Here is a 25,143-nt window from a genome sequence, read left to right as displayed (position 1 = left end):
TAACTAAGATTTTATATTTGTGGATCAACAAATTCACTATGTATAATTATTTAGTGCTGTGCTTGCACTTTTCAATTTACATGTGTGAATAGGGACACAAACTCAGAATCTACCTTGTACCCTTATAGCAATTTAAAAACGAGGATAGGGCTTGGGTGAAATTGGCAGTGCAGCTCGATGGGTTGAATGGCCTCCTGCACTGAAGGGATTTTATGATCTGAACTGTATTGCCATGTTTAAATATCAAATCAAGCCACTGGAAAAAAAACCCTTGATAGGTTTTTTTTTTGGCCTAATATGGAGCACACAGTTCCCCCATTTGCCCAATTTTAGACACCTTACCTGCACAGACAGTTTAGGGATATCTTAGGGTGCTCACTTAAAATGCTGCTGTTTTAACCAACAAACATTGATGCTCGAAGTAAACTGCACAACAAAGATGCCACTATTTACCAATCCCATTATTCAAAGGGGGTGGGGGGAGAGAAAGGGAAAAGAAACAACCTTCTTAATGAACAATTGTAAAGAGCTTATTTGAGAAATGTTTTTATAAAATTGGCCAGAAGTGGTGAAGTTTGTGTAGGAGTTTATTTTGCAGCAGGTAATGTGTGTTTTTCAGAGATCTGACACGAGCTCATCGGATGGCAGCGGCTCTCGAAGTAGGGACATGTTTTATAAACAACTACAATGTCTCCCCTGTTGAGATCCCGTTTGGAGGATACAAGATGTCAGGTAGCTATTAAATTTTGTTTTTAATAAAATCTCAAGTTTTCCAGAAAAGTTTAATTTAATTGAAAATGATTCCCAACTCTTGTTGCAGGATTTGGAAAAGAGAACGGAATAGCGACCATTGAATATTACTCACAGCTAAAAAGTGTTTATGTAGAAATGGGAGATCCAGAAAGTCCTTTCTAAGCTGCAACAATCTTATCTGTTTGCTTGAATTCAAATCTGTAATTTTAAGGTTAGTTTGTAGCAGTTTATTACAATAAGGAGTGAAAGCTCTTTTTTCTTAAATTCCCAAACTGTATTCATTCTGAATCTGCAATTAGTGAAGCCTTGGTCACCAAACTGCTACACAGTTGTTAAGTGATGTTTTCTCTCCATGTTCAACTGGATTTTGCTTAATAAAAGAAAAGGCATGTTTAAAAAACATCAATCAGTAACTTATTCTTAGGCATAGACAAACAGTCCTTGACAAACATTTTTGGATCAGTGCATATTTAACCATACTGGTGAACTTCCTTATCACATCAGTTTGTTTAGAGAATCCCTATAGCTGTACTCTCCATTGTTTAGATAACGTTGATGCAGTAAAATTCATGTGTGACATGGCAATGAATGTGCAGTGAGGAACAACAGAACTTGTAAAAAAGTTTTTTTTTTACTAAAACATTGAATTCCTATAGTGTAGAAAGAGGCCAGCCTGTCAACTCTGCACCGATTCTGTTCTTTTACCATGGCCAGTCCACCTCACCTGTACACCTATAAGAGTGAGGAAACCCATGCAGACACTGGGAAAATACAGTCTGAAGGCCAGAATCAAACCCAGGTTCCCCTGGTGCGAGGCCAGAATCAAATCCATGCACCCCAGGGACATGATTCAGTTCTTGGTAAACTCAAGATTAACCACTTTCAGATGTTGCTTTTTAAACTAGGCATCGGAAGTTTTTCCTCATTGTGAAATGGGAATATATCGTTCACTATCATGAATGCATTTTGTAACATTACTACCCTTCCAATAACTGAATTTTCTTTCAACTTAACACTGAATTGCATGCCCACTTTCAAGTGACTACATCAAAGTAACCTGTGGGAGTCAGTTAAGAATAGTGTAGTTTCCTTTATATAAAAGGCTAGATATGGTGTTCTAACTGCAAAAATGCTTATATTTACACACAATATAACAAAGGGTAAAAATTCAAATCACCCAAATGAGAACTGGGTGATTTTCCTGCAGAAGATGCTCAATTCAAAAAAAGGGGTTTAGGAAAAATAACATTCAAATAATCGATTAGTACTCAGCTCTGAACACTTAAAACACAAAACACAATTATCACATGCAAGAACTTTATTCTCATTTTACAAAAAGGTTCAATGTACAAACTGCAGAAGCAGATGACTGCTATTAGAGATAAAGTTGTTGCTGCTATATTATTCTGCTAATCAAGTATACATTTGTCAATTTAATAAATTAACCTTTGCAGCAACTTCCGTGCCATCCCAGTTGGTGAAATCCAAATGATGCTGCAGTTCCCATGAGTGCCAGGAGAGCCAGTGAACTAAATCCGCCATATACTCTATTACGAGGGTCTAAAGAGGGGACACAAGAATGAAATATTAAACTAAGACATTTAAATAAGTCCAAGTTACTTTTCCTTAATGCTCATCAACACAAGTTCACTGACAATGTTAAAGCAGTTCACTATTAAGCAAACTAAAAACTACAGCTATTCTTCAGATTAGTAAAGCTTCAAGTTGTCAAAGTTGCTGAATGTGCTTTTTTTTTAAAGTCAACTGAAGCTGGAATTTACATAGTGCCTTTACTAACCAACAGACCCAGCCTGTAATTTCATGTCATGTCTAAGTAACAGATTTTAAGGAGCATCCTGAAAGGGCACAACCTTTGATTAAGTATAACACATCTCGTTGGAATACTCTGGTAAATATTCTGAAATGCAACAAGATGTTCAACACCAACCAGCTAATGCTTGAAGAGCCCTTTTGAGGTAAATGTCCCCTGCAGGTGCAGAAAGATATGTTTACAGTCCACCTGAATGTGTTGGGAAATTGGGCACAAGACTGGCAAATGATCTGAGTTGAACACAAGTGCAGGACAAAAGCTCAACATTCATACAACCCTTTTAAGGAAAAGCATCTGTACAATTGAATGCAAGACCCTCAGGCTCAATTTATATTAGTGTTCATCCAACTCTGAACTCAAACTACGATAGGTAATGGAAGCTTTGGTGTAATTGGTCCACATCAACATTTCCAATATCAAACACCTTAGTTACCAAGCTAGACTTCTACCCTTGTGACATATGCCTCAAACAGATCACTCCTAAGTTTATGAAGGAAATAGACTGTATTCCACTTTGAGTTTGTTCTGATTAAAGTGAGATCAGGGGTCAATTATGCAAGGCCCATAGAGTTTGACACTGAAATGGAAACCCTAAGCACACATCTTTCTTCCCCCTCTCCAAATCAGTCAATTAATCGGTTGTGCTGGGAGTACTGCAGAGCACAATACAAATGGAGGCTATTGGGTTGTTGAGGGGGGAAGGGTGGGCACAGGAGACGATGTAATCCCTCAACTCCAGGAGTCTTTGTATGATGAAAATGGGTTGTACTTCTCCTGGCCCACAGGTGGTGGAGGAAGGCAACTTCCCTTTTCCCCAGAATCATCTTTGCCTCCCTTCAGCTCCAAGTTACCCAAGGCCTGAAAACCCAACTAGCCATAATTCAATCTAGAGCAGGTTATTTAAACTTAACATTTCACCTGACTAACCACCCAATGAAGGTTAAAATTTCAATATCTAAGTAATATTTAAAAATGATAGATGAATTATTCAAGGACCAAAACATGAATATTTTTTGCATTTAATTGCAATTCCGAAGTATGCCGAATGTGTCACTTCAGCTAGCAAAAAGAATCGAGCCAAGTTACAAAGAATGAGTGATTGTTGCCAGGAAACAGTTATATGCTGAGGTAGTGCAGTAGCATTTTTTGCTAAGAATGTTATAAAAGCTGAAAGTAAACTGAATGGTCAGTGAAATAAATTTGGTTTCTATCTTGAGGATGAAATCCACTGACTGCATGTATTCTGATGAGAATACTTTTATTCTAAAAAGGTGCACATGTAAATATGTTTAAAAATGTCCACTGATATAATTTCAACAGAAACAAGATGTTGATTTGTAAGCAATTGAGACCCTGTTAACAGTTGGAAATTACTACTTCAGTCATTTTGCCCAAGTTATGCTAAATATTAGTTAATTCCACTGTGAGATTCTATTTTAAAACCACCATCCTAATTATGACCATTGACGTTTAATAATTGTACCACGTGGGTTCAAACTAAAAACACAAGTTGTCAACTTAGCTCAAGGATTTGAAGTAAAATTTTACATTGGAATGACGTAAACAAAGTTTGTTTTATTTTTAAAAGGGTTTAGATTGATGCACTTACCTCCTGTGTAATAACCATGTGCATAAACAATTCTTCCAATTATCCAAATTCCTCCAAGTACACTCACCAGTCGCTTAAAATAAAAACAAAATGGTATGGTCCAGTTAGCTTAGTACATTTGACAAGAGGATACATTTAAGATTACCATTCAGCACAGTATAAAAGAGTGTACTGCATTGCCCAAGTATTAACCTTGACGTACTGACTGCTGAAGCAGATTGAGGAGATCTCATGGCAGAGAGTTCTCTGCGTGTCTTAACTGATATTCCTTTCTCAGCCAAAAGCAGGCAATACATTCGCTTTTTGCAAGATCTTGCTGTATGAAAATTGGTTTGTGTTTAAGTAAACTGGGCTGTACTGACGGTGAACATAATATAACTAGGAGCAGGAGTAGCCATCTGGCCCCTCGTGCCTGCTCTACCATTCAATGAGATCATGGCTGATCTTTTTGAGGACTCAGCTCCACTTACCTGCCTGCTCACCATAACCCTTCATTCCTTTATTGTTCAAAAATTTATCTATCCTTGCCTTAAAAACATTCAATGAGATAGCTTCATTGGGCAGGGAATTCCACAGATTCACAACCCTGAGTGAGCAATCATTGCTGCCCAGTAAACCATAACCTTAGTCTTGGGTTTGATTTCTCAAGGGCTTAAATACCTATTTTTAAGTTTGGAGTTTCCCAACTATTTAGTGGAAACCCATTTTCTCAGTCAACATGTCTTGCTTCTCAGTTTGAGTGCTACTTTTGGAGACTTGTGACATTCAACAAGCAACTCAACTCAAAGTACTGGAGAAAAACCACCAGTACTGCTTTCGCAAAATTCCCCCCAATCCAATCATAAGAAAGGTGATCTGACAACATCTTCCAAGCTGTCATATCCAGAATCAAAGCTAATCATACTCCATCAAGCAGGTCATATCATTTATCATAGCAGACTCTTGAAACAATTATCCTACTCGGCACTCAGTCACAGCAGGAAACTCCCAAGACAATGGAAATGTTTTAGGGACTCTCTCAGCACATCCTTAAAGTCAAAAATCCCCACTTACTCTGGGAATGCATTGAACAGAGACTACAATTCAAGATGGAGTGCACACATCTCCTTATAACTCAATCTACCCAGGATTTGTGGTAGGGTCTACAGGTTGGGCACTGGATGCAGTCATCTCCAAACTCACTGAACTGAGTGGAAAGAAGTCATTTGCAATTCCGAGGGACTTCCTCAGGAGACTGAAATAAGTTACTGAACTATTCAGATTTTAAAAATAGCAGACAAGTTTTTAAAAATCATTGAGAAATGAAAGGAATAGTATATTAAAGAAAAATGTATCTGTTGTATCAAAATGAGTGCTACTGAGTTATTTTGAAATGACACCATTTTATACACTACAAAAATTCCATAGATGGCATGAGAAACTTTGCAAATTATTGGAATTTGGGTAATATTAAACTAACAACAGTTGAATCAGAGGAATTGCTCCAGTACTTCAAAGGAAGTGGGCCAATAGTGACAGAAATGGGCGATTTGTGTCAAAATAATTAAGAACACGGCTGAAAAAACAAGGAATGAACTTTTTCACTGAACTGTAGAGCAACATTAAAAACAAAACTAATCAAATGCTGTAATGCCCTAGTCAAGTCAATGTTGTCACACTGGAGATGAGACAAATACTGGAAGCTATTCAGACAAGAACCAGGTGATTGATCCGTAGCCACAATCAAGCTGTGAAGAAAGATTGGAAAATGAATTTCCAGCCCTGAAGCGAGAGTCTTTTCCCAATGGATACAAAGATGCAAACAATTATCCGTATCACAAAACATTGTAAGACGCTTGGAAAAACTCCTTGAATCTATTGACAAAAGTTCTATATTACAGACCGACCACATCAAAATCTGGATTCTTAAAAACAAAATGCAGAGATTTTGATGCTCATTTAAAGTAAGGGGTTTGTTAATGAAAATCGAAGGTTCTTCCACATGTCATCCCCGTCTCAGCACAAGGCCACCAAGTCATTTGAAAGAAATCATAACATGACAGACAGCGTACTTTGATTGGGTTTAAACAAAAAAAAGGTGCTCCTTGTGGAGTTAACAGGAGGACAATATTCTCATGGCACCAATTTATTTTGGATTGGAAAAATGAATCTTCAGGTGAAATAATGGATTTATGATCAGTCTAGCTGGTAGTTGAAACACTTCAACCAGAGATGTAATGTCAAAGTTATGACATTTTACTTTGGGTACCAAATCAGCAGTGATGGGATGAAAATTATAGCCACCAATCCAGTTCTTAATAGGCAGAATGCTGAGCTAGGAGCAATTTTTGTACCAACTAGGAATCACCGGTTACAAAATGGATATAAAATAACCATTCTGTTCCATTGGAAGCCCTTCACAGTTCAGGGTTCAAACACATGGGCAGAGTGGATGGTGTTTTATTGTGCTGTCTCTTTTAACAAGAGCAACGATTCAAAACCTTTTATTCTGATGAGTACAATTAAGACAACTCCATTAGTTAAATGTTTTACAAAATCTGGCAAAATGGAAGTTGAACGTTACTTACTGGGTGCTGGATTCCACCAACTGCTAAAAGGAAGAGGAATGGTGGGTGTGTTTCCAGTCTAAAGCACATAACAAGAAAAGGGAGAAAATGTCATTAATTTCTAATTAAGCACATTGTGTTTTAAAAATGATACAGCTCACAGTAACAAAAAGGGTAGAAACTGGATGGAGATGAACTTGGCAGCTAACCAACTTCAATGGTCAACTGAACAATGGAGCTTAGGGACCAGTTATGTTCAAGGGAGGCCACCGATAGTGCTTGAAGACAATGAAAAAAAAAATTACGTTCAGTTGAGTTCAAGGATGGTGGGCTAGTTGCGAGAACTGAAATCCATCCAAGCAAAAAGGCACGAAAAACATTTTGTCTGTCAAATTCTCCAGCTTAATTTAGGAAGCGGGGGGTGGGGAGGGGAAGGTAGTGTACAGTCCACAATTCCAAACAGGCAAGAGAATAAACGAATGGACATTTGACCCTACTAAAATAAATAGTGCAATGTTCTTGTTACAATAACATGCAACAATGTCATTCGTGTTAAGCTTTCTTCTACTCCTGTCATTAAGGGTCTCTCATTTCAATAGATTTTAGTGTTTTTTTTCTTAAATCATTTGCACCATAAAGGTGCTCTCCTCCATTCCCTTGAAACCATAATCATTGGAATAATACAACACAATCTGAAATGAAGAGGCACAGTTTAAGAATAAGTAGTCTCATTTCAAGATGGTCAGGAGGAGGAATTTAGGGTTGTTAGTCTTTGGAATTTTTTTTCCCCCACAAAGCCATGCGTCATTCAAGACTGAGTTGGCTTAGGATTATGGGGGACAGGTAGGTGTACTGATACAGTACCTTTAAGACAGATTGTAGAAGAGTAACTAATCTTAGATATTGGGGTGTTTGTTTTAACCTGAGCTAATGCAGTTTTGTTTTTTGGGTTGTCCCTTGGGTTTGATTAGGCTGAATCATGTATTAACGGGCAGGGATACACTAGAGACAAGCAAGCAGTTTTCTGCTTGCGGCTGCAAGGAGATCTTTTCTCTCACTCAAAACTGAGTTTGAAAATAGGCATCTCTCTCCAGAGATGTTCTGGAGGTTTGAGGACTAGCACATACCATCACGTAAGCCTGTCTGCCAAGTGATTATGAAGAAGACTTTATGTTTGAGGAATATTGCTTAAATTGGAACTAAGAACTAGCGGTTAAGAATTGTATTTTGTCATGCAAGTAGTTCAAATGGTAAAAGTTATGTTATAATAAAAGCTTCCTAGTGGGGTGGAAGAATCACCTGGAGTGAAATATCTCGTCCTCACACTAATGCCAAAATCAAAAATAGTTAGAGTCTAGTCTAACTTCACAATATACCTTGGGAGTTTCTGATCTGGTCCCTAACATGAAGTGAAGCAAGGCCAAATCAGCCATGATTATAGCATATAGCAAAGCAGGCTTGATAGGCCGAATGGCCTACTTGGTCATAATTGCTTATGACCATTCAGCCATTGAATCTCCTTATATCTGATTTTTCCAATTAAGAATATTGTCCAATTCTCTTTAAGATTATGACTGAATCAATATCCCCCAACCCTTCTCAAAAATCTTAACTATTCATTTCATAAAAAGTTTTTCCTTTTGTGTCAATCATCTTAAATCCCAGCTCTCTCGTTACTGACATTTTAGCCATTAGCAACAGTTTCTCTTCATTTACTCAATCTAAACCCTTTTCATCTCCTCTTGCCCTACACTACCTGAAAGTGTCTTAAAAGTAACTGCAATTCCTGATCCTTGGAGGAACTCTGCTTAAAACCTCTCTCTACTGTCATCATATCCTTCCTAAAGTTTGGTGCCTTAAATGGGATAAACACTTCAGCCTGGGCTGTGTTCATGTACCTGTTTTTAAAAAAGATACTTTCAGACTCTTTAGGAGAACAACACAATAACTCTCTGTGGGTTCAGCCATGGAAGTCCTGGAGACAGAGAGAGAGAGAGTGGGGGAGGCAGCTTGAGTGTGTTCAGCTTAGAGGAAGTAGGAAAGGCAGATTGAGATCTAGACTTTGCTCCCGCTTACGGCCCAATTCTCGCAACTTCTGGGAACAGCATGGTGGCACAGTGGTTAGCACTGCTTCCTCACAGCGCCAGGGACCCAAGTTCGATTCCTGACTTGGGTCACTGTCTGCGTGGGTTTCCTCCCACAGTCCAAAGATGTGCAGGTTAGGTGCATTGGCCATACTAAATTGCCCCTTAGTGTCAGGGGGATTAGTAGGGTAAATATATGTGGTTGCGGGGATAGGGCCTGGGTGGGATTGTTGTCAGTGCAGACTCGATGGGCCGAATGGCCTCCTTCTGCACTGTAGGGATTCTGTGATCCTTTTCAACAGATCACCCTAGCAGATGAAGAAGTGTCAGCCAATTCCACTATCACCGATAACGTCCTTTTGAATACTAATGCCATCTTCACTTATTCCACTTCCAAAGTTTTGAATCACGTGAAAGTTCAAAATTGTACCCTGTACCTCCAAATCTAACGTGCATCAAAAGCTGTGGGCCTAGAACTGAACTTAGACAATGATTACCACTATAATTCACTTCAGTCTCAAAACCAACCAAACCAAGGTTTCTGTCCCTTTGACAATTTTGTATCCATGCTGCTACTGGCCCTTTCATCCCATTGCCAAATTTTGCAGCTTATCAGCTCAATGTGGTACTATACAAAACGTATATACATACACACACAATTCACATGGTGGTATGATATCAAGTACCATGCCAAAGGGTACTACCAAGACCCTGAGGTCTTTTTACCAGCTCAATTAGTCTGTTCATGTAAGATACAACATCAACATATAATCCGTTTGATCACCAAGTGGAGATTTCTGCTCTGTGGTCAATGATGAAGATTGCAGTCTCCCTCCCAAGTCCAAAAACTGCTAGCCAACTGAACCCTCACCAATCCCAATGCCTTCAGTGATGAAGTCCCACTTATAACATGCTCGAGACTTCAGTTAATCCACAACAATACCCTCAGTCTTTTCACCAGTTGATAAAACAGAAGCTATAGTCTGCAAAAATCTTGCTTGTTTAACAATCACATGGACTGTTCTTGTAAAAGAGATTGCAAATCAAATTTCAAAGGGAAAAAGCCAATTAAGTTCTTGCTAAGATTTGACCTTCAACTGGAATTAAGTTTATTAACCGTCTTTCTAGAATATGAAAAATCATAGTACATAATTACAAAAGTTACTGAGCACATGCAACTTAGTGTATTTTCAGCGACACTTACGTATTTTGGTGAGCCCGCTGGATACAGTTGAACATGTGTCCTGTCTCAGGGTCATCGCTGTACATCACAGGGTACTTTTATAAAGAAATGTACATTTGTTAGAAACAATCTTGTTACACTGGTATTTGGACAAGATGCACACAAATCCAAACTGCAGCTAGCATGACCCACAGTGAATGCACTGAGTAGATTTAAGTTGAAATTTCACTGGAATTATAGTAACTAAACATGGACTGAATGTAACAAGCCAACACAGGAAAGACGATCATTTACTGTCACTTGATAATCTGGCCCCTAATGTATCTGCACAAAAAAAAAGCACATGCATTAAATCTGGACGATGGAATCAAATGATGAAAGCACCATTGTTTTTTTGTTAAATATAAGACCAGTCTGCTGCTCAGTTATGTCGTGACAAACTTTCGATCTCTGACCTCTTCCAAGTGAAGCACCTCATTTTGCCCAACTTTTATAACACAACATCCTGCCTCAAAAGCTTCACTTCTCAATTCACATATCACCAGTAACCCAGTGGTACTCAAAGTTTTCCTCGCTCCTAAAATTAACTTGCACACTTAACGGAAATAAAAATGCACCAAATGCTCAGCTCTAATCCCTTCTCCATAGTTCCGAAAAATGATAGCAAGGATCCTTGCTTTAAATTCCAAATTTTGAAGAAAACTTCCTAGCCAAAAACATATCAGTTGATGCAAAACAACAGCACAGACACCACTCTCTGCAGCCAAGAGTCCAGCTCCTTATTTGACTCAGTTTGTGAACCTGTCCACTAGATGACAACATGCAACCGTCCCAATTTAAAATCTGCAATTCTAGGCACTCATAGGAGTAATCATTCCCTGGGGTTTACAAAGTTACATTATTCCTTGGAATCTGACTATCTTTAAAGCACAACCTGCCTTATGTGGATGACGTGTTTGGAAGTTGATAAAATAATCCAGCACAATAGCATTCCTGAGCTAGAGACACTCAAGGACACACCACGAGATTGGTATCTCGTGACTAACGACTGGAAAATGCATTAGATTGCAGGTAGGATGGGCAATAATGCTCTTCATTCAGCATGAAAGATGATCACTGAGATACTCAGGGTTGCCTGCAAATTTTGGGACTGAATTCCATGAGAGAAACCATGCTTGATAGGAGAGGCACAAACCTTGTAGGTGTGCTGTCCCATTTTGTTAGCAGTAAAAAACTAAGTCTACATCTTATTCCTTTCCATTAAGCCTCATAAGCTACAAATCAAGCAAAGCAGAGAGGTGTTTGAAATCCTCTGAGGGACTAATTATATGACACAGTTTGTGATTATGTGCTGCACACAGTTGAGAAATCATCACTGTCCAAATACAAAAACTGAATCCAGTGTTGCTGTGGAAATAATAGGAAAGCATAGCGAGGTTTTAATTAAATATGAGGAAGGAACAAACAGAGCAGCTCAGTGATCAATACGAGAGACACTTAGTTCTGTTTTAACTTGATTCCCACCTTGGGCTATGTGAGGCCAGTGTCACACAAAGGCCTTGGTGGACAGTGTGGCCTTGGACCACCCATACATTAACTCCATGCACATCCCACTTAAATTTCATTGGTGCCATTTAAGAAAAAGTGAGTCAAATGACATTGGATTGATAGAAAGGACCTTAAGCTAGATTCCTAAGGTGGTGAGGAACTAGAAGGAACTAGCAGCACAAGAAACAAAGGCTTTCGGGGAGTCAACAAACTCCAAATCGTGCATGCCCAATTCAAACAGTAGCTACAGTTGTCAACTGATTAAATGTAATCCTGGTGGCCCAAACATTGCATGATTTCAAGAAGAAATTAGATATAGCTCTTGGGGCTAAAAGGATCAGGATATTGAATTTGATGATCAGCCATGATCAAAATGAATAGTGGAGCAGTCTTGAAGGCTGAACGGAAGTCTTCGGCTTCTAGTTTCTATGACATTATAGAACACAAGTCAAAGGTCAAATATGAAATGGCATAATTGATGTGCAAATTGACAAACAATCAAGCAAAATTTGCCAAGTGTTGTAAATCTCCCGTATCATAATACTTATTCACATTGGTGACCTACACTTGAACTAATCAGTAACTAAATTGGTCACAGGCATTAGCTACGACAATTCAGGAGGCAGTTGTAAGATAGTGAACATACAAGAATAAGAAAATTGTTTAATGCAAAATGACATGAATGTACTGTACAAGACAGCCTTCAACCCATTTCCTCTTTGCCCAAGCACAAAGTACAGACCACCATACCTACAAGGCTTTGCCTAAGCACAAAGTACACACCACCACATTTACACTGGACCCACTACACCCAAAAGGCATGCTGGAACGAACAACAAATCTAACTAGTTAAGCAACTTAAGCTGGAGTTATCCATGGCAACTGCTAATCATACTCATTGTTTACAAACTCACCTCCACTTTGTACTTCTTGCGTGCTGCTGAAACTTTATGAGCAAGGTAAGTGACCATGAGAATGCTGGCTGTGCCAGTCAACACCACAGCCCCATACTCTTTTGACAGTACCCCCACCATCTTTCAAACCCTAAAAAAAGAAAAAAAGTCATTTTGTTCCAGTGATAAAACATTTAAAAAGAGCATTTTTTTTCATTACCAACAGGCACAGCTTTATTCTCCTGCTCATTATGTCCCCATCCCTTCTGAGCACAACATCTCATTTTTGTCAATAACCCCCATTGGGTAACATGGCCAGGATACTACAACATGCTCTCAGAAATCAGCATCTCTTCACTCATTTGTGGCACCTTGCTGTATTCAAATTGGTTGCCACATTTCCCACCTTAATGGCTTGTGAGTGGCATGTTGGCACAATGGTTAGCATTGCTACCTTACAGCATCAGAGGTCTGGGTTCAATTCCCAGCTTGGGTGACTGTGTGTGGAGTTTGCACGTTCTCCCCATGTCTGTGTGGGTTAGGTGCATTGGCCATGCTAAGTTGTCTCTTACTGTCCCAGGATGCGTAGGTTAGAGGGATTAGTCAGGTAAATTTGTGGGGTTATGGGGATAGGGCCTAGGTCGGATTGTTGTCAGTGCAGACTCGATGAGCTGAATGGTCTGTTTCAGCACTGTAGGGATTCTATTCTAAAAGTAGTGCTTTATAGCCAACAAAGTAAAGTCCAGTGATTGTGAAAAGCATCAATACAAATTAGTTTTTCCTTTCAATAATAAAACCAAAGTACGCTTGCAAGATTGTGTGACAGTAAACTGGAGGACATGAGGGAAGATAGATCACAAATTAAGAGAGACAAGGAGGTAATGCTCTGGTGGAAGTATCGCTAGAGTATTAATCCAGAAACTTGGCTCATGTTCTGAGGACCTGGGTTCAAATCCTGCCACAGCAGATAGTGAAATTTGAATTTAAATGAAATACATCTGGCATTAAGAATCCACTGACGACCATGAAATGATTGTTGGGGAAAAAACATCTGGTTCACTAATGTCCTTCAGGGAAGGAAATCTGCTGTCCTTACCTGGTCTGGCCTACATGTGACTCCAGAGCCACAGCAATGTAGTTGACTTGACTGCCCTCAGGCAACTAGGGACGGGCAACAAAATGCTGGCCAGCCAGTGATGCTCATGTCCCATGAATGACTAAGAGTGCAAACAAGCATCACATTTGTAATATAGGGTGGATGGCCTCATTTGACATGGGAGGGGAAGGCAAAGAGAAAACAATTGCTTTGACAAGATCAGTAAACCAATATTTGCCTACAGACTGACGTGATTTGTTAACTATCAATTCAAGAGTTATTCCAACTGCAACATCTTATAGCGTGGCCCCATGTCAGGGGTAGGAACTTGAGCCACACATTTCACTAGATATTATATATTCTATGGCAGTTTACTCATGGCCCATATATAAATGTGTATTTCCCATTGAACATGTATGCTGATGTTATCAGCAAGTGCAGATTGTGAAAAGCTTCAATTTTTGGTTTGCCATGTGCGGAGCAGTTCAACAAACTGACATGGTGATCGCTGACTGACAGAGTTTGTGAACATGGACTGGAAACGTGTGGAACATTGGGTCACTTTCCTGGCAAATGGAAGAGGCTTAAAAGCCCTCATTTCTCCTGAGTCCATGGGGTAAAACTTAACAAGCTAATGAGGAATTTCATAACACCATAGAAACAAAAAGGGACATTTCATTTGTGGATTTAGTTGCACTCATTCAAAATCACCGCAATCCCAAGACTTCTTGAGAGTTTGGGGCAATATTAGAATACATGCTCTGTGACAGGTTATTCTGGGGCACAAATGTGCGCAACATTGCCTGCTGGGAGAAGCCATGGGAATTTCTCAGTGAATGGAAATAGCTGCTAGCAGTGTAGAAGATGGGTGAGAAAAGAGGCAGCAAACAAAAGGGCAAAAGCATTGGAAGAGTGTGTGTGTGTGTGTGTGTGTGTGTGTGTGTGTGTGTGTGTGTGTGTGTGTGTGTGTGTGTGAGATGAGAGAGAAGACACACCGAATAATTGGAAAACTCACAGACACCACCTGTTACAATTGCAACAAGGGATGTTCAAATCAAAAGGGTGGGCAGAGAAATTCAAGTTCAAAGAAGCACATCACCTGGAAAGCACAGAGCAGGAAGAGGAATGCTCCTGTAACTTGTTCAACGTGAGTGAGGCATGTGTAGAGCTTATGAAACTGTGGTGGGCAGTGGAAATGGACATGGGAGTCTCTGCTGTTCAGTAACAATTAGGCAATGGAATCTTGGAGCTCTGAGCAGATTTCCTCCCTCACTCAGGCAGGGGTCAAACTACGGATGTAGACCAGAGAGACCATAACCATTAATTGGGGGCTTCAAAAGGTGGACATTGCATACAATAGCCAAGAAGCAACAGCATGACTCCTAGTGGTAAAAAGGGAAAGGGCTTAGTCTACTAAGGTGTGACTAGTTCAGCAAAATTCTATTGAACTGGAAAGAGAAAGCACACACACAGGTGATGGTTCCTGGTGGTAAAAGGCCTAGTCTACCAGGGTGTGACAAGCTCAGGAAAATCCTGTTGAACTGGGAAGAGAAAGCACACAGGAGAGAGGATGTCATTGAGGTTTTCAAAGATGAACTAAGCACATGCAGGGCACTACAACAGTCAAGTTGCAAATGGACCTTTGGGCCACTCCTCACTTTTTCCAAGCCCAGGACAGTGCCCTACTCCATAAAGGCAACGTGATGGCTACTGAGGCTAGGAACCATTGAGCCCATTCAATTTTCGTGCTGGGCAGCACCAGTTATGTTACTGTGCGCAGATGCAGAGATTACAAACTCAATCAGGTCTCCAAGCTAGCTGTTTACTCACTGTCCCCTTGCAGGAGGTAAGATGCTTTCAAAAACTTGATTAACAAAGACCTGTTGCTGGTAGACTTGGCTAGAGGATAACTCAAATCAGGGTGGATATTTCAAAGGACAATGTGTTGCAAGGGATTTACCACATGGCAGTTTACTTGAATGATGGAGCACCTCAACCATCTGGATCAGGAGGTGGAGATTTTCCAAGGCAGGGCCGCACCTGAAGCATAGCAAGTGCATCTCCTAGGCAGTGTGTAGAATATCTGGGTCAATGCCCCATGGGGGTCAAAGTCAGAGCTTATCAAGGAATCTCCCAACCCCAGAGTGGGCCAAGCTCGGGTCATTTCTGGGCTCAGTTAATTATTATGGTGTTGGTGCCACTTTATATACTGCTTCACAAAGCGACTCAATAAAAGTGGAGGCCAGCACAAAAGAAAACTTGCAAGGATCTGAAAGTACTGCTACAATCAGCTGGTTCACTTTGATCAGGACATGGAGCTCTTCTGACATGGGACACCTCAAGGTAGTACGCTCATCTGATGGAGGACAGGTTAGAAAAACCCATTGGATTTGCATCGCCTACACTGACAACAGCCGAGACAGGATAAGGAAGGTCTAGACATTTGAATCAATTAGGGTCATTAATTCTTTATGCACAGGCCTCCCATGGCCCGAGAGAATACAATATTTGGCTCTCACGTTGTCAGAACAACAGTGTACAGGGCAGGGAAGGACAATGCAAACACTGAGCCATCTCCCTTTCCCAGACATACCCGTCAAAACATTATTGCCTCACAAAGGACAGACTGGGACCCTGTCCCGTCCCAGGTGAGGATTCCTTTGTAGGGTTAGCCTCCTGTTTTAAGATATGAACTGAGATGCAAAGCTCAACCAGTGTGTAGGATGGCTGCATCCTTGGCAGGGTGGGAGAGGGAGGGTAGCAGTCCAGAATGGTCATCCCACCTGCTGGTTAGTCACAGCTCTTAGGATGACATCTATAAGGCTCACCTGAGTGTCTCCCAGGTGAAAAGTTTAGCAAGGTCACATATCTAGTGGCCCAACGTGGATCAGGACTTGGAGAACAAGGAATAGTCCTATTTTGTATGTCAGAGCAACCAAAAGATGATGCCACCAGCACCATTACATCCATGGGAGTGGCCTGACATTCCTGACCCAGACTTTGAAATGAATGTATTCAAGAGGTGGCTAGATATAGCACTTTGGGGTGACTGGGAGCAAAGATACTCAGGAGAAAGCAGGATTAGGCTACTGAGTTGGACAATCAGCCATGATCACAATGAATGGTGGAACAGGCTCGAAGAGTCAAATTGCCTCCCCTTGCTCCCATCTTCTATGTTTGCAGGGCCCTTCCATGGGTTATACTGTGGACATGCATACCAAGTGACTGGCAGCACACATCATGAGCTCCCATTACAATGCAGAAGTTGCACCAAGTTTTTAAACCACTCATGAATTACCAGATTCTCTTTTCTGTTAGGGACACAACATTGACAACTGACTTGTTCTAGGAGTTTTTGCAGAGAAATGGAATACACCATGTGCGCACTGCTCTTTTTCATCCTGCCTCTTAACGGTTTAGCAAAGTGAACTGTGCAAGACACTGAAAGGAGGACTGAAAAGAATGACAAACAGGATCCTGGGAACCAAGCTCTCACTGTCCTGGTTTCAGCATTGTATTATGCTACAAACAACAGAACTCCCACCAGCTGCAATGCTGATGGGCACATAGCCAAAGTTGTACCTGGATGTGCCGCATTCAGATGTCACAGCAAGGGTCAGATGGAGACAGGAAAAGCAGCAGAGACATGACCTCCTTGTTGTTAGGGAGGGTCATTTCAATCCAAATGACATGTCACAATATACCTACAGTGCAGAAGGCGTCCATTCAGCTCATCGAACTTATACCAATACCACTCAGACCGTATCCCTGAAACCCCACGTATTTACCGTGATAATTCCCCTGAAACTAAGGGGCAATTTAGCGTGACCAATCCACTTAACCTACACATCTTTGGACTGTGGGAGGAAACTAGGGTACCCAGAGGAAACCCATGCAGACATGGGGAGAATGTGCAGACATAAGAACATAAGAACATAAGAAATAAGAGGAGTAGGCCATCCAGCCCTTCAAGCCTGCCCCGCCATTCAATAAGATCATGGCTGATCTGAAGTGGATCAGTTCCACTTTCCCGCTTTCTTCCCATAACCCTTAATTCCCTTGTCTATCAAAAACCTATCTACCCGTGACTTAAATATATTTAGCGAGGTAGCCTCCACTACTTCAACGGGCAGAGAATTCCAGAGATTCACCACCCTTTGAGTGAAGAAGTTCCTCCTCAACTCCGATCTAACTCTGATCAACTCTGACTCATGAGTATCCCTGCCTTGTGGATGACCAAAATGAAGACGGCTCATCTGGGAAAGCATTGAACACATGGATGAGAATATAGGGGGCATGGTTAATAAGTTTGCAGATGACATCAAGATTGGTGGCATGATGGACAGTGTGGAAGGTTATCTTCAATTGCAGCAGAATCTTGATCAAATGGCGCCGCACCTGCGCAAGGATATTTTGGCCCTGGAGGGAGTGCAGAGGAGGTTTACTAGGCTGATACCGGAGTTGAGGGGGTTGAGCTATGAGGAGAGGCTGAATAAACTAGGCTTGTACTCATTAGAGTTTAGAAGAATGAGGGGAGATCTCATTGAGACGTATAAGATGATGAATGGGATGGATAGGATAGAGGTGGAGAGACTCTTCCCGCTCAAAAAAGACAGTAGGACTAGGGGGCACAGCCTCAAGATAAAGGGGAGGCGGTTTAGAACGGAGTTGAGGAGGAACTTCTTCACTCAAAGGGTGGTGAATCTCTGGAATTCTCTGCCCGTTGAGGTGGTGGAGGCTGCCTCGCTAAATATTTTTAAGAAGCGGGTTGATGGGTTCTTGATAAAAGAGGGGATTAAGGGTTATGGGGAGAGGGCGGGAAAGTGGAACTGAGCCACGACAGATCAGCCATGATCTTATTGAATGGCGGGGCAGGCTCGAAGGGCTAGATGGCCTACTCCTGCTCCTATTTCTTATGTTCTTATGTTCTTATGTCAAATGGCAGATGGAGTTTAATTTAGACAAATGCGAGGTAATGCATTTTGGTAGACTGAACCAGGGCAGGACTTACTCAGTTAATGGTAGGGTGCTGGGGAGAGTTACGGAACAAAAGAGATCTAGCTCCACTCCAAACAGACAGTCTCCCAGGGCCAAAATTAAACCTGGGTCCCTGGCGCTGTGAGGCAGCAGTGACACTTTGTCACCTGTGTCTGACAGAAATTTCAGCAGTAACCAATGCTGGCTGCCTGGAGTCATTGCCAACCAAAAGGGTCCAATCAGTCTCTGTCCTACATTCATTCACAGACACCAGACCCACTGTACCCACAAGCCCAAGTGTCTATAGATATACCATGGTTGTGGTGGTTGGAGGTCAATTACCTCAGCTCCTGGACACCTCTGCAGGAGTTCCTTAGGGTAGTGTCCTAGGCCCAACTGTCTTCAACTGCTTCATCAATGACCTTCCTTCCATCACAAGGTCAGAAGTGGGACTGTTCATCGATAATTACACAACTTTCATTCAGCACCATTTATGACTCCTCAGATAATGAAGCAGTCCATGCCCATTTATAAAAGCAAAACCTGGACAATTTCTAGTCTTGGGCTGATGAATAATATCTGCACCACATAAAACACCAGACAACACCATCTCCACCACGACAGAACATAACCATCACCCCTTAACATTCAAAGGCATTACCATAATTGAAGCCCACACTATCAATATCCTGGTGTTACCATTGACCAGAAACTGAACTGAACCAACTATATAAATAATATGGCCACCAAAGCAGGTCAAAAGCTTGGAATCCTATGGCAAGTAACTCACCTTCTAACTCCTCAGAGCCTGCCCATCATCTACTGTGCACATGTCAGGAGTGTAATGGAATACTGTCCAGTTGCCTGGATGAGTAACAACACTGAAGGCACCATCCAGGACAAAGCAGCTCACTTGACCCGCATTTCTACCACAATTTTGACCCAGTGAGTGAAAAAATGGTGACATGTTTCCAAGTCAGGATGGTGAGTAACTTGAAGGGGAACTTCCAGGTGGTGTTCTTGTGTATCTGCTGCCCTTGTTCTTTCATATGATAGTGGTCATAGATTTGGAAGGTGCTGTCTAAAGAAATTTTGGTGTGTTCTTGCAGTACATCTTGTAGATGGTATACATTACTGGCACCACTGTGGTGGTGGAGGAGGGAGTGCATATTTGTGCAATTTCCTCCCTAACAGCACTGCCGAGGTACCTACACCTCAGGGACTGCGGTGGTTCAAGAGGCAACTTATTAGTGATGGGTAATAAAAGGCTGGCCCAGCCAATGCCCCCATCCTAGAAATGAAAGAGGCTAGCTGTCTCAACAGGGATGAGAATGGAGACAATAGGAAGAACTCCAGAGTTAACAGTAAGTAATCTCTTGTTGGGAGGTTGATTACAGAATGGCTTCTCTTAAAAAGTCTTTGTAGCTTTACAGTCTTTAACAAGAACAGTTACACCACGTACAGTAAAGCATACAGGCTACAAGTAGTAGAGCTTGAAAATAGTCAGGTGGAAAAGAAGAGCAGATATCTTTCCAATGGCAAACAGCAACAAGTGGGATTAAAAGCTGGGTTTGCAGATGGTGAGAAATATGAGGATCTGTTCAGCAATGATCTCACCAGTGGTGAAAGACATGGGAGTGTGGGCCACATAAAATAGCAAGGTTGAGAGAGGTAGTATGGAAGGAGTAGTTTAGAGAGGGTAGCAAGATCAGAGGATAGGACAACTTTGCAATCAGAGGATGTAGACTCCCTCACTGCAGAGGCTGAGACTATTTTGGGCAGAAACTCGAGATGGGAAATGGGGATATTTTCACAGTAGCTTCATTGCGGTGTTAATGCAAGACTACTTGTGACTAATAAATAAACTTTAAAAGGGTAGATGTGGATGTTAAAGGAGAGGTGCTCAGGTAGAGAATGCGCCAGGAATGTTTCAATCAAATTTAAACCTCAATTTCCAGGGAATGGAAGTTATACTGTCAGTTACCAATCCTCCCATTTCAATTAGCTAAATAAAACCACTATTTCCGCCAGCTTCCAAGAATTCAATTTTTAAAAAGAATCCAAAAAAAGTTGCAAACCATGCAACAAACTACTAAAGAAGCTAGGCAACAGTGCAAAGTACAGACACTATCAGTGACTGAGTAACTCAGATTGTCTTATCAAGCCAAATGTTCACTTTGTACAAAAAGGGTTGAGTGAGCATTCCTGAACAAGCCAGGGGATCTGTCCATGTTACCCATATGGGAAGATTGGGTTGAAGGTCTCCAAGTAAACCTCAAAAACCTGGGGCTGTACAATGAAGGCATCAGAAATAAAGATGATTCCACACGTAGGAGTCATAAATGCAAGCCAAGAAGTCATTAATAAATGCAAAAGGCAATTCAGGAGAAACCTCCTCAAAGATGTGGAACTCTACCACATGCAGCAGTTGAGACAAATAGCATACAAGCAATTTAGGAGGAAACTAGACAAGCACACAAGTGAATAAAACAAACAGAGAAACAGGGATAGGAAATAGACCAGATAGCTCGTTAAGTCTGCTCTGACATTCAATTCAACAAGATCAAGGCTGAACATTAAAGCATCTTTCTTCATCCGATTCCCATAGCTCTCGATTCTCTTAAACGTTCAAAATTGATTGATTTCAATCCTTGATAATGAAACATCCATATTGGGCGGTGTGGTGGCTCAATGCCAGGAACTCAGGTTCATTTCCAGCCTTGGATGACTGTGTGGAATTTGCACATTGCCCCAGTGTCTGTGTGGGTTTCCTTCAAGTGCTCTGGTTTCCTCCCACAGTCCAAAGATGTGAAGGCAAGGGGATTAGCATGGTAAACGTGCAGGGTGGTGAGGGTGGGAGTGGGGGGTGCAGAAATGGGGTTGGGTAAGATGCTCTGTCAAAGGGTCAGTGCAGACTCAATAGGTCGAATTGCAAACATCCCCAATTCTTCAGGAAATTTCTCCACCTCCCTCCCTCAATTTTGTAAATAGATTACCTCACATGCTTCCAATTTCTGGAGAATCTTGGCCCATTTTACTGTCTCTCGCAACAAGACAGAAAAATCAATCCAGTGAACTTCTGTAGCACATCCTCTCCCAGGGCATGCAGCCTTTGAACAGACTTGCACACTTGTGGAATTGCAGACAGCTATATTTTCTCGTATACTCCATCCCCAATTACAATAGAGGTTAACATAACTTTGGCTTACTGGATGTGTTTATTCCCATTGTGTTTCGTGCACGAAACACAGCCAGTCCTCAACCCGTGTTAACACACATTATCTCACAAATCCTGATCGTGCGCGCCCCTTCATTGAAGAAGGTCTTCTGAAGGTCAAAATATCCTCTGCCATTCCACATCCCATTCACCCTGCTAAATACACCCTCAAACATGTCTAATAGGTTGGCCAACAGGTTATGCTGATGGGGTTAAATAAAAATGCTTTGGGAGGATGCTGCACAGCATAAATAATGATGTGGAGATGCCGGCGTTGGACTGGGGGTAAGACATATCCCAGCATAAATAAACCAGTTGGGTTGAACTGTAGATTCAGCGATGTAAATCCGAAGGAAAACAGAACCAGGAATCGATTGCTTGCGAATAATACAAGCCCCAGTTAAAGTCTTTACCCTTGGGTTTAATCTGGGTGGCGAGTGAGTGACATTTTTCTTAATAAAACTGAATGAGACCTATCAACCACTGAAGGCTGGGGAGGCTCATACATACCAGGAAGTTAGTTAATTCCTTGCAGCTTCACCCCTTCATTCGGAAAAACAATGTCAATCTGTAATAATAAAGCTTACTCTCGAGTTGCTGCTAGTACACCCCCCCCCCAGTCCCCCAAAATAAAAATAAATAGACATACCAAACGCTGCAGCTTGCCCCCCCCGCCCTCTTTCTCCTTCGCCGACTTCACACTCGCATGAAACAGTGCAGAGGAGCTAAGCGTTTATAGCCAGACTGTGGAGGGTGGTTTGGAAAAGGTGGATTGCAGATCGAGGAAGGGTGGAACACATCAGCGTGCAACAAGAGCAGAAAAGTGCTGGAAAATCTCAGCAATTCTGATAGATGCTGTCTGACTGATTTTCCAGCATTTTTCTGTTTTTGTTTCAGATTCCAGCATCCGATTTATTTTGAAGTTACACAAGTGGGTGAGTTCAGATATAGTTTGGCCACCACTCTAATACAAGCAAAATACTGCAGCTGCGGGAAATCTGAAATAAAACGTCAAAAAAAATTCAGCACCCAGAGCTGTCTGAAGAAAAGTCATAGGGACCCAGAATGTTTTTGATTTGATTTATTAATGTCACATGTATTGGTATACAGTGAAAAGTATTGTTTGTATGCTATAAAGGCAAAGCATACTGTTCACAGAAAAGGAAAGAAGATGCAGAATTAGTGTTACAGTCACAGAATCCCTACTGTGTAGAAAGAGGCCAGTCGGCCCACTGAGTCTGGACTGACAACATTCCCACCCAGGCCCTATCCTGGTGACCCCACATATTTACCTCGCTAATCCCCCTGACAATAAGAGGCAATTGAGGATGGCCAATCAACTTTACCCACACATCTTTCCTCATAGATAAGAGAGTAGAGTTTTAAAAACATAGAATTAGAGGGTATGCTTGGCACAGCTTGCAAGAAGTTGTCATGCTCTGGTACCATCTGTTTACATGGTTGCTGAGATTTTCCAGTCCACCAATGGTAGATCTCCCCATCCATAATCACAGGTCATGGGTGCCTGGCAGCAGATGGTGAGAGTCATAGAAAAAGTCATTGACATTCGTGGGAGTGGAAGATCCCACCACTGGTTAATGATGGGCTGCCTGTGCCACTGTAAAACAAATTGGAAGGGGTGGAGAATCCTGCCCCGTTTCTCTCTTCACAGATGCCACCAGACTTGTTGAAAACAACATTTTTTATTTTTAACTATGGGAAACAGACACGTGTCTCAACAATTTACTCAAAATGTCTCGGATGTCCTAGTTTGCAACTTTCCTCACTTTCCATGAATCATATCTGAGATTTCTGTCAGTACTTCACCATGCCACACAGCATCAGCTTCTCTCTCTTCACTTCCTCAGACCACCCGACCCCATCATCTCCCCTCCCAACTTTATTTCAAGGTCTATTTACTGTTGGCAAACCCTAAAATAACCACATTGGGCTGCAACCTGGAATCAGAACACTGCCTACTTGCCAACCGTTAGACACTCCTTGAAGCGTGAGAGCTTCAAGTTTTTAAGGTGTCCAGATCACCACCAACCTGTCTTGATCCCTTCCCCCACCAAATGTTGACACTATAGTTAAGAAAGCCCAAAGCCTCTACTTTTTCATCAGACTAAGGAAATTTGGCATGTCTGCTACAACTCTCACCAGCTTTTACAGGTGCACCATAGAAAACATTCTTGCTGGTTGTATCACAGCTTGGTAATGGTTCCAGCTCTACCCAAGACTACAAGAAACTACCAAAGAAGATAATAAACGTAGCCCAATCCATCACGCAAACCAGCCTACCATCCATTGTTTACACTTCCTACTGCCTCAACAGAGCAACAAGCATAATTAAGGATCCCACACATTCTCTCTTTCACCTTCTTCCTTCAGGAAGGAAATACAAAAGCCTGAGGCTATTACCAACCAACTCAAGAACAGCTTCTTCCCCATTGCCATCAGACTTTTGAACGGACCTACCTTGCATTAAGTTGATCTTTCTCTTCACCCTAGATATGACTGTAGCATTACATCCTACACTCTCTTGTTTCTTTCTCTATGAATGGTATGCTTTGTCTGTATGCAAGTAACAATACTTTTCACTATATCCCAATACATGTGACAATAATAAATCAATTCAAATCCTACATGTGTGGAAATTCCTTTCCCCAGCATTCAGAGTCACAGCCTGAAAGCTGATTTTTGTCTCCCTGGAAGGGAGTGGTTCACAATTAGACAGCTTTTTGCTGGTCTGGTAGGTCATTCCACCAGAACACTCTGATTGGCCAATTAGTGATCCCATTGAGGGGGCCAATGAGGGAGAGTGGGAGACCAGTGAGGTGAGGTAATGGGGAAGGTTCAAATTTAAAGGCATTTTTGGTGGTAATTTATTGGTGTTAACAAGGGTCATTTATCACCACATAACCTCCAATAAATTAATCATATGACTGCCTGGGAGCTGGGAGAGAATCAGTTTCTGAATGAGGATAGAAGAATAGCAGCAGTGTCTGCCCAATCACAAGCTGGACTTGAAGTGGTATCTGACGGTGCCCATCACAAACCACCAATCAGTGCCAAGGAAGGTGGCAGACAAGCTCAGTTGAGCCATGGAACATTCCATCAAGCTTCTCATTGAAAGACTGTGATCTTGGGTACAAACAAAATCTCCCACACTTGAGATAGTTTGCGAGTTTAAAAATTCACCTTCTGATGAGAAATGTCTGTTGTTAGAATCCAGCGTGTAAATGAAAATAAACAAAGTTTTGAAATAGGAATTAGGAAATTAGGGTGGCATGCTGGCACAGTGGTTAGTATTTCTGTCTCACAGTGCCAGGGACCTGGGTTCCCGTGTGTGGAGTTTGCTTGTTCTCCCCGTGTTTGTGTGGGTTTCCTCTGGGTGCTCTGGTTT

At 41.6% G+C, this 25,143-nt stretch overlaps 2 protein-coding genes across 3 annotated transcripts in view; one reads left to right on the top strand and one right to left on the bottom strand.

The window, feature by feature from the left end:
* LOC145347916 (4-trimethylaminobutyraldehyde dehydrogenase-like) overlaps nucleotides 1-1,153 on the top strand; it is a 43,589-nt gene extending 42,436 nt beyond the window's left edge. Inside the window, exons 10-11 of the mRNA XM_080195890.1 lie at nucleotides 620-732; nucleotides 821-1,153. Of these exons, the coding sequence (XP_080052016.1) occupies nucleotides 620-732; nucleotides 821-915 (208 nt within the window). The 3' untranslated portion in view covers nucleotides 916-1,153. The remainder of the gene's footprint in view (nucleotides 1-619; nucleotides 733-820) is intronic.
* An 895-nt stretch (nucleotides 1,154-2,048) lies between these two features.
* Nucleotides 2,049-22,488, bottom strand: mgst3a (microsomal glutathione S-transferase 3a). Of its 2 annotated transcripts, none has more exons than XM_080195888.1 (6): nucleotides 22,387-22,488; nucleotides 12,469-12,598; nucleotides 10,028-10,101; nucleotides 6,761-6,818; nucleotides 4,194-4,266; nucleotides 2,049-2,313 (listed from the first exon to the last, which is right to left on the bottom strand). In XM_080195888.1, the coding sequence occupies exons 2-6, from the start codon at nucleotides 12,586-12,588 to the stop codon at nucleotides 2,195-2,197; spliced, it is 444 nt and encodes a 147-aa protein (XP_080052014.1). In that variant the 5' UTR covers nucleotides 12,589-12,598; nucleotides 22,387-22,488; the 3' UTR covers nucleotides 2,049-2,194. The 2 variants fall into 2 exon arrangements, with proteins under 2 accessions (XP_080052014.1, XP_080052015.1); XM_080195889.1 differs by lacking the exon at nucleotides 22,387-22,488 and adding an exon at nucleotides 21,517-21,634.
* Between the last annotated feature and the right edge of the window lie 2,655 nt (nucleotides 22,489-25,143).

The sequence above is a fragment of the Carcharhinus amblyrhynchos genome, chromosome 9 (genome assembly GCF_965287045.1).
Source record: "Carcharhinus amblyrhynchos chromosome 9, sCarAmb.v2.hapA, whole genome shotgun sequence".
Classification (NCBI taxonomy): Eukaryota; Metazoa; Chordata; class Chondrichthyes; order Carcharhiniformes; family Carcharhinidae; genus Carcharhinus; species Carcharhinus amblyrhynchos.
This window is presented reverse-complemented; position numbering and strand designations above follow the sequence as displayed.